Source organism: Ornithodoros turicata, chromosome 3 (genome assembly GCF_037126465.1).
Source record: "Ornithodoros turicata isolate Travis chromosome 3, ASM3712646v1, whole genome shotgun sequence".
NCBI lineage: Eukaryota > Metazoa > Arthropoda > Arachnida > Ixodida > Argasidae > Ornithodoros > Ornithodoros turicata.
Window position 1 is genome coordinate 55,900,955 of NC_088203.1, and position 13,460 is coordinate 55,914,414.

The following is a 13,460-nucleotide window of genomic DNA, read 5'->3' on the forward strand; positions in this document are numbered from 1 at the left end:
ATTTCTCTGCTCCCTAAGAAAATTTGTACGTCGTTTTCCAAGCAGACCGCGTTTAGTTTACGCGAAATAGAAAAATGAAGTTGTGTATGCTCTATGATGATCCGCCGCAGGCTTAGGCCTTTTCCCCGATGAGCAGTGTTTTGTATGCGATGTCGCATGTCTGGACTTGTTCAGTAGTGTTGCAATTTTTACCCTTCGCTAATATCTTGTTGCTGTCGTCTTGTGTTAGACATTGAGTTTCGTAGCGATGTGCGGTAACGCTACGATTATTCCTGAGCGCTCCGTGTGTTTAATGCGTTGTCCTCTGTGCGTGCATGCGTGTGCTTTTTTCCTGATTTGTGACGTCATCATGGCATGTCTGGACTTGTTTAGCCGTGTTGCAGTTCTTCCCGCTGCTAGTATCTTGTTGGTGCCATGTTGTGCTAGCCGCGTGGCGATGTGTGGTGACCTGAGGTCTTAAGCCTTTTCCCTGCTCACCTACACTCTAAGAAGTTTCTCTGTTATTTTACGGAAAAAGTATAGGAAAACGTAACCCAGACGATGTCAGTAAAATAACAGAAAAGGAGTAAGTCCTACTAGCGATTTAGTCTGTAAAAGTAACAGAGATTATGTTATATTACATCAATTTTGTAAATTGGTTTATACCAATGAAGCTTTAAAAAGAAAACCTTTTGCGTAAAATTACACTGAGTACGTAAATTCTTTTACATTGATTATTGCAATTACAAACAATATTATGACAATTACTATTTCTTTTTACTTTTTGTTTGAATACTATTAATTTTCCCTACAAAGCCAGAATCCCTTACACTGTATCGCCAATTGCCTAAGTAGGAACCCATGGAGAGAAGAGATGAGTGGAGTCAGGCAGCATTCAAATACGTGTCCATGCTGGAGCTTTTATTGTGATATGCTGAATAGGTTCATTACACAAATATAAAGAAAATAGCCTTCGCCACACGAAAACAAAAACCTGTCCGGTGACTCTCTTGGTAGCTCTTCAGAAGGTGGCCCACTTTGAGTTTTCATATTCTTTGAGGTTGCTTATTAGTGACACCACTTTCAGGATAGATCCTTTCGGTCCTTTCCGTTTCTTTTGGATTGTGCTTGGAGGATTGATCCGAAACATGCATCTAGAAATATTTGAAGACCTTGTATATGTTTGTGCTTTCAGGAAACACAGTGAAGTTGACAGCAGCTTTTCTTTGAGGACGAGGAGACACACAAAACACCACACAATGTAAACTCACTTATCCTTGTGTGTCTCCTTATCCCCAAGCAAATGTTGCCGCCAACATCAAATACCGTGCATCAGCTTGCTTTCGTCTTTGTCTAGCCTACAGGGCACAACAAAACACACATAAGTGTAGATTGAAGCATTAAAACATTAGACTCTTGCAGCATTAAGGTTAATTAAATTCCTAGGAGGGGTAAGTGACATAAAAGCACTATTCACATTCAAACATCCGCAGCTCATTCTTAGCTCTAATTTGCTCACCAAGAAAGCATTTATCAATTCACATTAGACAACAGTGCACTGTGGTGCCACCTTGGAGAGACAGCAGCAAGCCTGTATGTAACATTGAATCAGTTTAATGACGCAGGAAGGAAAATAGATTTTAGGAAAGTGTTCGGCCTTACCGCTGCAAGAACTCAAACGTTGCCTCAGCCTCCTGAGGGTACTGAACTCCAAATATAAAGTAGGCTGCCACAAGATGGCAGACAGCATCAAAGAAGTTGATAATATCTGAGATGATGATCTGCTTGTCGACCAGCAACTTGAAAGATGATGCGTGAAACAGAGTCCCTGCAAAAGCAAGAGCTCAACTGTAGCAATATGGAGGTGCTAGTGAAAAAAATGCCCCAACAGAGAGTGAAGCTACTGGACGCACCACATGAGATAATAACTGGTGTGATTGGCAGCTCAGAAACCTGACTTTGAGGATCGTCCAAAATGTGGGAGACCTTCAAGGGATAAAAATGTAAAGTAATATATGACCTGCACACCAGTGACTTCAGAGAACCCTAGAAAAACTCACACATTCCTGAAGAACAATGCATTTTAAGTCCTCACTAAAATACGCTGCCAAACCTCCAAGGAGTCCAATAAGCTTTGCGTAGCCTGTGCCATTCGATAGGTAAGCTCTTTTTGCACTTTGCAGGTGTTCTTTTACAGGTGCTCGGTCAGACTCAGCAAGAAACCGCAGAATTAATTCGCCTTTCTCTTCGAATGTGGACTTTAGTGTTTCAGTGCAGTTCAACCCAGTGAGCTGCTCAAAATGGTCGTAAAAGCACTTTGTGATAAAGAGCCAAGGCCACTTCATTTGCAGGTGCAGAACTGGTGTTTCTGAGATTTTTATAATATCTCTGCGCTGAAGGCAGTATGTTCTCTTCATCAATATTTGTACTTCGTTAATGTCGCATGTCAAGTTGTCAGCCATATTTTGCAGCTTAAGTTGTGCGGCTTCCAAATGTGTCATGTCTTCCCCTTCCGGAACACCCGGATTCCATGCTATGCAGCCATGAGAATCTGTCAGTTGGTCCTGGCAGCGCCGTTTTTTCAAATTGTGTGGGTTTTGTGTGTTCTCTTCATCTGTCTGCACCTTTTCCCTATTCTCGTTGTATATCCGGTTTTCAAGCCTTTTCAAAAGGCTGTCATACCCTGTGCCTACAATGGTACCATCAATGCGGTCGAGCAAAGAATCAGGGTATGTCAATACTATCCGTTTAGCTACAACAGCGAGGCTCTTTCTACCTGGGTGTTGCACGAACTGTTGAATTTCTGCACAGACTACTCTGACGAAATCCAGCAAGTCACTTTTTTTGAATGGCGACTTTGTCTCCAAAGCTGAAAGAAGCTGTGGCCGTGCTCGGGAAAATGGAATTTTAAAGTTCTCTTCCCAGTTAAAATGTGGCATAGATTGCACTGGTGTGTTGCCGATAGACGTGCTTGCTTGTTCTCTTACCAGGTAGTTCTGTTGACCTTCACGATGATTTTGTGGCTCAGATGGTGGCTCTGCAGAGGGGTGTAAGAAACACAGGGTGAGAAAACAGAAGCATGCTCGAATTAAATGGAGGTTGTAAAACTTTAGCTGCTTATCACCATAGTAAGATATTTAACTGATCAAGAAAATACCACAACAGGTGAAGTATCCTGCTGATAGATGGAAAATATAAAATTGTAAAAAAAGATATGGCCTTCATACTATTCATCAGAATATTTAATCAGGTATGCCTATATAAAAGTCCAACTGCTCAAGATAAAGAATAAGGACATCATTACTGCCATGTGGTGTACTTCAACCCACCATGACGTCACTTCAACAGCCTACTTAAGCCACGTGCTACATTTCTAACAGTTTTATCCAGCTGAAGACTGTGTCACTGTTGAAACGTAGATGGCTTTTTAAACGCCTCATAATATGTTGCAGCTTCTGTGTTAAATTATTCACTCAATAAACTAGCTTTTGTTTATTTTTTTTATTTCTTTATTTTTATTTTTTATTTTGTTAACTTTTCTAACTAACTAGCTTTTGTTAACTTTCCCATAATCTGTTGCCCACGTTTTATCAATTTACTTTTATTCAGCTTCACAGCAGTCCGATATCTCACCCTCTTTAACGTATATATATGTGCGTGTATGTTTATACTTACCAGAATTCCAGAGTCTCAAGAGTTTTCTGCTGTTGACCACATTGAGTACGCCTTTCAGCTCTGTGTGCTCCACATAATTCAAATCCTCAAGGGTCTTTACGCCAAGCTCGACGAGGCGCTGGTATAGAGCTCTAGCTTCATTCTCGTGCAAGTCCGGAAGGATATGACGGACAGCAACAATAATCTCTGAAGACAGGGATTCCATTTCCTGAAAAATATATAAATGTCTTTTCTTTTTCCATTTGTTGTACAGCATGCCAGCATTGAACAGTATCAAATGGTTGAACAATATCCTTACTCTGCGCAATTAGGTGCTCTACTATAAGCATACTGGTTTGTTGAACGGTGTGGCTTGTATAGTACGCCCTGTCTTTCGTGCAAAGCGTGTGCATTGGTAACTTGAACATTTATCAAGCATTCTTTGGTCACTGTGTAAGGTTAACTTTTTCTTCATACTTTTTTTTTTTTTTTCAAACATCTTTATTCCATAAACAAAAAAATTTACAATTCACTGCATTCTAGGTTCCACAAGCAATGGTAACCTGCGTCTGAAAAACGTATACAACTTAAGCCGCATAGAGGCAGCAGCAATAAATCATTGGATGGAGAAGCCACATTAAGGATGACAGAAGCCACAGAATGTGGGGGTACGTAAAAGATTGGAAAAGCAACTGCAAAGAGAAGTATGCAAAAACATTGGAGTCCAACACTTTGCACCTAATCTGATTGGTATTATTCCCTAAGAAAGGGTGAAGCGGCACACAGATCATGACATTCCTTAGGAGAAGTTATCAAATATAGCATGCTTCAAAACTAAGACTCTTTTATCAACAAACTTGTACTGAACCAGAGGATAGAAGTCAAGTAACGTTGATATCTGAACACATTGCAGTTGTGAACCAGATGTGACGCTTAAAATGTCATAGATGCCCAAGTCACTCAGAAAAGCACACTGGACGGGCATCACAATAAGATACACATCATTTTCGCCTACAACGGCAGCAGCCTCAATTTTAGCAAACTGGATTTTACCCTCTAGTCTGCACAGTGTAACAAACAGACCCCTATTGTACATTGTACCACAGTATTCCACCTTGCACAAAAGCTGCCATCGTGATCCACACAGTTCTTTCTCACAAGTAGTAATAATTTCATATGAGAACGTGGGCTCATTCGGAGCTGGAGCTCCCACAACAATCCGTGGTGGAAAGATTGTTCCAGCTGCAAGATAGGCTTGTAACAGCTCGTGTTTTATGCAAAGTGACTTCGTCAGATTCTTGAAGTTATGCGAACTGACAGCCACACGTTTTGAATATGCATGTTTACTTTCAAAACGCATTGTCCACATATTAATGAGGGGACCAAATTTCAGGAAAAGTTGAGGATAGTGGCAAAGGAAGTGGTGCTTTGGCTTCAAGTTACTATTGGGAAAAATGTCTGCAAAAGTTTCAATATACAGCTCAATCTGTTCCTTCATGTATGCAATTTGTGCCACTGAGATAGTACGGGAACACACATATTCAACAATCTCTCTTAGGAGCAAGCAAAGTTGCCACACAGGGTCAGATACATGAACAATATCACCAACAAGCAGGGGCATAAAACGGATGAGGCACCAGTTTTCTGCTGCATGACCAGAAAGCTTCGAAAAGCCTGGTTTTAAGGGAGGTGGTCTCTCAGCTGCATCATGAGTACCCAGTGGTAACTCCTTGATTCTTTTGTTTAGAACGCATAGTGGAAGGTAGTTCTTGGCAATGTGCTGAAGGTAGAGTGCCAGGTCATAACTAATAATTCCTTCAAACAGATCATGTGCTATGCATGGGGGTAACGCTCCAATAACATGAAAATGTTCAATGTCATTGAAGGGGGAATCATATTTTACACCCATGTAGTGATCACATCCACTATCCTGCAATGATGCGACACAATCAGAATAGTTCTGGGAGGTCCTAGGTTCGCCCACCGCACTTGGGTCTCTTCTAAATGTATCTCTGTCAATAAGGCAATACCTACAAAAGTACTGTGCACTAAAGGTTTCCACAAATCCACCAACAAAGTGAGCTCCTAAGTTGTCTCCAGCTATGCACATAATTTTTGTTTTGTAATGCTTGTTATTCACAAAGAATCCACATGTTGAGAGTTCCTTTATCTCCTGGACTACTTTTGAGAACACTTTTTCTGCTTTAAAATTTTTAAAGTGTTTTTCTGTGCAGACCAAAATCATTTGCAACGGATCCACCTTTGCACGGCTTGCAGTGTTGAAATTTCCCAATGTGTAGTACATCCCAATAACTTTGTGAACACCTCTTGCTGAACCCAGAGGATTGACAACTTCAACTGCATCTTGGTACAATATTAGGTACAGGACATTTTCATCTGCCACAGCCTGCAATTCTTGGAAACGAGTTCCATCGGTGAAATCATGAAGGACTCCTTCAACACAGACTGGGTGGAATTCGTCTAGCTGTGACAGGACTGACTTATCTTGAAGAAGTCGTGATAAACTCAGTTTCAAAGGAACGTAATGGTAGTGGCATTTCTGCCCGTTATGCTTGCCAAGATACACAGCAAGAGGGTCAATTAATTTGAAATGTTTTCTAAAATATGACATCCTTCGGTATGGGGTAGACAGGTTTTGCTCCATGGCACAAGATTTGAAAGGGAAATGTGAGTCAATGTCAGAGATGATGGCATCCTTTAGCTCAGCAAAGCTTCCACCTCCACTCTCGTACTTATCAATTGTCAGGCATATTGCATTTTTCATGGTGTCAATACCTGCTTCAGAGATTGTAGCAATGTCCCCCAGAATTTTATCACAGGTCGATGATGGTATGTGTTCTTTGGACATCATTCTGAGTGCAAGACGTGCAACTAGATTTTCTTCACTGCCATCAGGCAAAGGACAGTTGCCCGCATTGTAGCTGGGAACATCAGCTTGGCCTGTCTCATTATTTGACTCTGCTATATGAGTCTCATTTTGTGCTCCCAAGCTGTTAGCTTGAACAGTACAAGAAGCAGACATACGTGCATGCAAGCCCCTGTGATACCGCGACATATGGATTGAAAATGCATTTTTAGTAGAGAATGGGGTCTGCCTGTGACACGAAGAGAAAGGGCATGGAACACTCTGGCCACTGTCCAAATGAGACCTTATGTGGGGCGAAATCTCACTGGTGCAACATAATTTTCCACACAGTGTTGCAGGACAGTGCACTACAGGTGCGTCACACACTGCAGTATCTCCCTGCTGGTGATACCGATGACAGTGGTGAGTAAACGATGAGTATGTACTAAATGTGGATGAGCATGCAGAAGAGTAGCATGGATATCTGTGGTTGTTAGTATTCAGGTGACATCTTTGGTGGCTGACATATGCGGTAAGAGTAGCTAGCTGTGTGCCACAGTATCTACATGGATACATTTCGGCCTAGAAAAGGAGGAGAAAGGGAGAAACAGCATGCACCACATGCACAGAGAGAAAGAGGCAGAGAGCGCACCACAAGCTGGTACTGCACTGTATTTTGCTCACCTTTCATGTAGCGCAACAGTGCGCACACAGGAGAGGACAGCAGCCGCGACAGGAACGAATGTCTTTCGTTGCACCGCTAACACTTTTGCGGCTTTTACAGTCAGTCAACTGCGGAAAATGTGAACGACAATTACATACTGTCGACTTTGTAATATGCTTCGTGGCCACACCAGTTCACGCGTTCATGCACAAAGCGCGGCGAATACTTCACAAAAGTCCGTAACCTATCTTCATAACGAACCCTGAGACTGGGGAAATCACACAATACACGAGTCCTGCCGCTCTTTCCGTAACCCAGTACGCCGAAAAACATAATACATCACACTTAAATCACGGTTTGCAATGAGCCACTCCTTGCCTTACTTGTTTATTCCCGCGACAAATAAAATCAATAAAGTGCCCTGCAAAGGAAGTGAGAACTGCCTGACTACCACTTAGCATATCACAGCATTCACAGACCAACATATTATATATAACAAATCTAGAGTCGCTACAGCCATAAGCTGGCACACTTTCCCAAGAAGCTAGAACAGATAACACCCGTGACCGACATCCAGATTCTACCTTATGGGTATCATATACAGAAGGGCCAGATAATCGAGAACTCGGCCACACAGTTAGGCCTTTCCGACGCCGCGCAACATATTCCGTGCCCAATGCGAGATGCACGCTTGCCTAAAGTACTCGTTCCTTTTCTGATTTACTCACTCTTTTATCGTTTGCTTACAATGCAAGTTTGGAGAAGCAGTGCCGCCGTAACAAACTTCAACATGCAGCAGATGTAGTTTGTACTGTCGTCTGCCAAAATACCGCCAAGCAGCCGTCACATGATCTGCGCAGCACGAATACGGCGCCACCTGCAATATTAATTTCGATTTCGGTTTCATGTTGTTTTGACACGAAACAACAAGCGAATCTTACCTGAATGGCGGTTAAACAGTGCACAAATAACTCTGATCAGCGCACTGGTCGCTTGAAACGAGAGACGCCATCTTGGTCAAGAAAATAGATTTCATGTAGTAAAAGGCAATTACAGACACGAGCCGCAAAATTTTACAGACTTTTGTCTGCAAAGTCGTCCGTAAAATAAGACCACTTTTTACAGTGTAAGGAAATTTGTGTATCCCTGTCCTGTGCTTTCTTTACGCAAGGGCAATGCGTCTGTGTATGTGGCACTATCAGATACCAGACATGAGTGTCTTTTCCTTAGTTTATTAGCATATGCTTGAGGTTTTTTAAGTCAAGCACAAGTGCGCGCAATTTTTCGCTGCTCTCTTCCTCAAATCACCGATTTTACGCAGAAGAAAGTCGCATGATACAGCTGAGAAGAGGGATTCTCTGATTGTTTGTTAGATGTTGTTAGGAGCTCGGTATGTTGAGGAAGTCAGCTGTTAAAGGTATCCGTGAATAAATGCTTGCAATTGAGCGCAGGATAGGAATTCCTGAAGCACGGCACCCTCAGTGTAAATTAATTATTTTGGATGTGAGTCTGCTTCACTGCATGACAAGGCTGAAATGGGAAGAGAGAAAAAATTGGAGCGCTTCGTTAATAGCGATCCAAGTAATAGGGCAATTATAGTTTCCATAGAAAGTAGAATTTTAATAGGCTCCTAAAATTATAGTTTTGTAGTAGTTTTTCTAAACTGCAATGTAATAATCATTAATATGGTGGGAATGCCATCATGTTCCCGTATAGGCGTTCTGTCTAGTCCTCCGTCGAGCGCGAATGGAACTTTGCCCCCCGGCTTTGGCGCCTTTTTGCTCGCAGGTGTTGCCTCAGACAATGAGTATACGAGCATAGAAAGGGTCGTGTATTACATAAGCCTGGTGATGATGTTGAGTGGACTAACTCATTATTTTAAACGAACAGTGGTAGTTTACTGGTGTGCTTTTTTGTTGAATTTTAATGTAAGAATGAATATCATGAAGACAAAGGAAATAATCTTGTGATTCAATAAATAATAGGAGTGTTTGTCCTTGCCGCTGTCTTCTTCAGGCAGGATGTGATGACGTCACGCAGTCTGTAGCAATGCATTGACCGTTACTGGAAAAAAGTGTAGCAATAGAAAAATGGTATGTATTGTCCTGGACGGATTTATGATGAGCACTGTTTTTGAATAAGATAAGTGCGTGTGCTCAGAAATAGTTTGATGTTGGTTTTTTGCTTTGTTCAAGTGTTTTTCTTTGCTTTTTTCCCCCTTGTTGTCTGACAAACATGCGCTGACATGCCCTGACCTGTTCTGTCATGTTTTCCTTCTACATGTAGTTTTTTTTTCTTTTTGACAAGGAACATTCTTTACGATAGTGCTGCCTTGAATGGGAGTAGTGCTATTCTTAATAATTTTGTGATTCATTTAGCTCAGAGAGTAACCGCAAGGGGGACAGGTGCATGGCTTTATCCAGTCGAGGAACAAGGCGACATTCAGTTAGCTGCCAGGCTCTCGGAAGGGATGGACATGTCTCGATTAGCTCGTTGTATGTAGGCATTGAAGGTGTTAGGATATATGGTGCTCTTCTGCAATAGTTCCCTATGCAATCATTATAGTAGAATAAAGGAAATAATCTTGGGATAGTGATTCAATAAGTAACAGGTCCCCTGTCTAGAGCGTACGCATCCTTGAGTCACACACCTGCATGATGACGTCATACCGCGATACTATTGTTTCAGGTTGACCTTGTCTAGAGGAGCATTAGTCGAAAAAAAAACAGTGTAGCCCTGAGACAATAGGATGACGTCACGACCAATGAGAATGGCCTGCAGGGGGCTCAAGGATTCACTTCTCTCTTGGACACTGGCGGGTTAGAGACGTTAATTCTGATCCTAGCAATTGCGTTGATCGTCAGTGGAAGACTGTAGCATAGGTGGGGTTCTGTCTGCCTCTGATGGGGTGCGGATGTGTGGTTCGTCACTGGTGAATGGTGTTCGACAATCCAGGTGGATTTTGTGACGAGCGGATTTACAATGAGGGAATGTAGTGTATAGTGATAGTGAGTGTCTTTTCACTCTGTTCAAGTGTTTGTTTTCCTCTGTTGGCCAACAGTCGTGCGATTTGTCCTGACGTGTCCTGACATGCCCCGATATGCATGCTTTCCCCTGTTGACGCTTTGTATTTTTTTCTTTGTTGACAAGGAACATTCTTGTCTTGACGATGTCGATAGTGCTGCCCTGAATGGGAATAGTGCTATTCTTAATAATTTCGTGATTAAATTGGTTCAGAAATCAACCGCAAGAGGGACAGATGCATGACTTTATAGAGGAGAAAAAGCATTACGACTCAGTTCCGTGCCTGGCTGTCAGACAGAGTAGACGCATCGTTCTGCGCTCCTTGTTACCCGTACTCTGTGTTGATTTGTTGAGTGCCTAATCCTCTTATTAGCCATAGATCCAGTTACGCGTTAGGATATTTTGTTCTTTTGCAAGTCTCATTTAGTAAGACTTTGGAATTCCTACGATCAGCTTTCATGCATGGTGCTCTTCTGCAATAGTTTCCTATTCAATCGTTATAGAAGAATAAAGGAAATAATCTTGGGATAGTGATTCAATAAATAATAAGTCCCCTGTCTAGAGTGTACGCATCCTTGAGTCACGCAGGTGCATGATGACGTCATGCCATGGCTTCATTGCAGATTGACCTTGTCCAGTTGTGTCGACTGTGTGAAAAAAAAGCAGGGTAGCCTTGGGACAATGGGATGACGTCACGAGCAACGCAAGAAGAGGGCGCAGGAATGGTCTCCTCTCTTAGCCTCTTGCAGGTAGTCGCCGCAGGTGGCGGTAGGAGCGCGCGCGCATGCGTAGCACCAGTAGAGTGGCGCCTACGTCAGTCCAGCTCTGGCTGTCGTGGGGAAAAGACGTGCGGTCGGTCGCTCCGTCGTCACTTGATCCCTGGCTGTCGACGAGAGCGGATGCTCCGTCGCAGCGGGGAAAAAGGTGAGTGATTCACCGATTTTTGCGCGTTGTTTTATCGTGCTCGTGTTAAGCCGTATGCGACTGTTTAGACTTGTTTAGTGGTGTCCAAGCCTGTTGACGCATGTTTACCGTCGTGTGGCTAGTGGTTCCCACCTTGTGTTAACCGCGTAGTGTTGTGACGCTGTGGTTAGGCCTAGTCGATTGCCTTAAGCCTTTTCCCCCGATGTGTAGTGTTTTCTCCGTGCTGTTTAGCAGTAGCGGTTAGGCCTTTTCGCCGCGCTCTGGCATGCTTAGGCTTGTCGAGCAGTGTTGCCATTTTTACGTGTCGCTAGTACTTTCTTGTTCTCTGTCTTTCTCGTATAGAGCTACGATGCTGGCGCCATCTGGTGTGATGGCTTGGAACTAGCTTGCCACCTGCGTCTGCAACCGTCGTGCTCCAGTCGCCCGCACCGGCGTGATTTCTTCAAGATAGCGTCGTTGATTTTCAAATAAATTATTTCCCACTGTCTGCTTCCTTTCTATCTAGTTTTTTATTTCCTACAACCCGAGTTTTACATTGAAAATCCACGACAAGTATTGCACTGAGTCAGGTTTTCTACCAATTTAAAAATTTTAAAAATTTAAAAAAATTTAAAGTAATTTTAAAATAATTTAAAGTAAAAAGTGCAATACTTGCAGTGGATTTTCTGTGTAAAACTTGGGTTGAATGATTACTATTGCTGTGGACATGACTTGCATGCCTCTCACTGTCTTTAGTGCACTCCAGCTGTGTAACGCTTCAGAATTTGGAACTGATGTTATTTATCTTACCCTGCATCTCACCCCGCTGAGGCTTTCTCTTATTTCGTGTTCTACCGGAATGCTGGATTTCTCCTCAACTTGTGCCTACTTCTCACCTGTCATTTGAGCCACCATAAATATGTTCATCAGATTATGTTATGTTCGAGCAATATTATTGCATCACTTGGTGTAAATGTTGTCCCATCAAAAGTGCACAAAGGGTGTACAAACACGTCACCCCACAGAGTGTAACCCGCTGTATTTTGGGTGCCACATGGGCCTCCAAAATATTTCTCACTGTTAATAATTAACTAGTTACAGCATTATGGTGGTTCTATAGGTACAGGGAAAAGTAGTCAGTGAAAGATTAGAGCTGAACGGTTCCAAGGTTCCTTCCAAAATTTCTGTGGCATACCTGTTCGCAGTAAGGGCTTAGTCAAAAGAAAGCGGGACCAATATATGTGACCCTCAGTTTCCTTTTCCAGATGTTGAGGGACCACTGATACTGGTGCTCTAACTGGGCAACACGATGTGGCCTTTGGTGCTTGTTTGGAGAGTTATCATAACACTTGTACAGCTTCCAAAACTTAGCTATTCATCCGTTGGGCTATTGAACCAGGAAAGGAGGAAGTGCTTAGCGTAGCCACCGGATTCGTTCCCGTCACCTGCTTTTCTATGCACTGTGCAGCTTTCTAATTCACATCTTAGCTTAGTACTATGAACAATAACAAAATATCTAATTAATTATTGGTAATTAGTTGAGTAGGTGCAGTGAAAAATAATATTTTGGGGGCCCAGCAGGCATCCAGTCACACACAGGAGGTCCAGGTTCACAGCGGCCTAGTGTTTTTTTCACTTGTGCGGCCGCCCGAGCAGATGCCGCAGGCAAGATAGAAACAGACTAGAAGGGGAGAGAGCTGGAGGGGGAAAGGTATCATTTGTGCGGGGTGGTGCATTTTTTAAACCCCTGGTCACGGGCACCTCGTATGTGACATTTCTGGCATGCTGTTTATGGGGATTTCATGCTATCCGAGTTAAGTCTAGCATGGCCCAAAATATTTGGGGCTGAGAAATATGGAATCCAAGGTCATATGCCTGCTACAACACCATGCGCACTGTATATTTGTTAGGTGCACATCGGGAATGGCGTCACCATCTCCAAAACAAAGTGGGAGCGACTGTCTGGGCAAAACGTGGACAGCCGCTTTGTCAAGGAGGCTGCGTCGGCCATCTGGGGGGCCAGTGTGCTGAGGACTCGGTCAGTGACTCGGACCCTTTCCAACAGGGCGAAGCAAGCGGGCAAGACGGAACCTTATGCCTGCATGAGCCCAGAAAAGGTGGCTGCATTAAGATGTAAGTTATGTCCCTTCCTTCCTAGTGTGTATTGTTTAGGAAATTTGACTCCATAGTGCGTCCATAGCTTGCATCCATACCAATAGCCGTAATAGATTTGTGCCACAGTGCACCATCTTTTCCGGTGCCACCAATCGTCGAAACGGCCATTTTCGGCAATTGTGCGCGAAGGCTACACTGACTATGTGGTGGTATACGAAGCGCCTAGAAAAACACGCAAGAACTGAGAGCACTTCA

The 13,460-nt window shown here is 43.1% G+C and overlaps 1 protein-coding gene across 2 annotated transcripts; it reads right to left on the reverse strand.

Annotated features, from left to right (window-relative positions):
* Nucleotides 1–873: 873 nt before the first annotated feature.
* On the reverse strand, nt 874–8,289 carry LOC135387112 (uncharacterized). 2 transcript variants are annotated; one of them, XM_064616497.1, is made up of 8 exons: nt 8,105–8,289; nt 7,911–8,040; nt 7,184–7,291; nt 3,655–3,862; nt 2,967–3,016; nt 1,893–1,965; nt 1,642–1,807; nt 874–1,133 (listed from the first exon to the last, which is right to left on the reverse strand). In XM_064616497.1, the coding sequence occupies exons 4-8, from the start codon at nt 3,857–3,859 to the stop codon at nt 1,001–1,003; spliced, it is 627 nt and encodes a 208-aa protein (XP_064472567.1). In that variant the 5' UTR covers nt 3,860–3,862; nt 7,184–7,291; nt 7,911–8,040; nt 8,105–8,289; the 3' UTR covers nt 874–1,000. The 2 variants fall into 2 exon arrangements, with proteins under 2 accessions (XP_064472567.1, XP_064472566.1); XM_064616496.1 differs by having other exon boundaries at nt 7,911–8,289.
* Between the last annotated feature and the right edge of the window lie 5,171 nt (nt 8,290–13,460).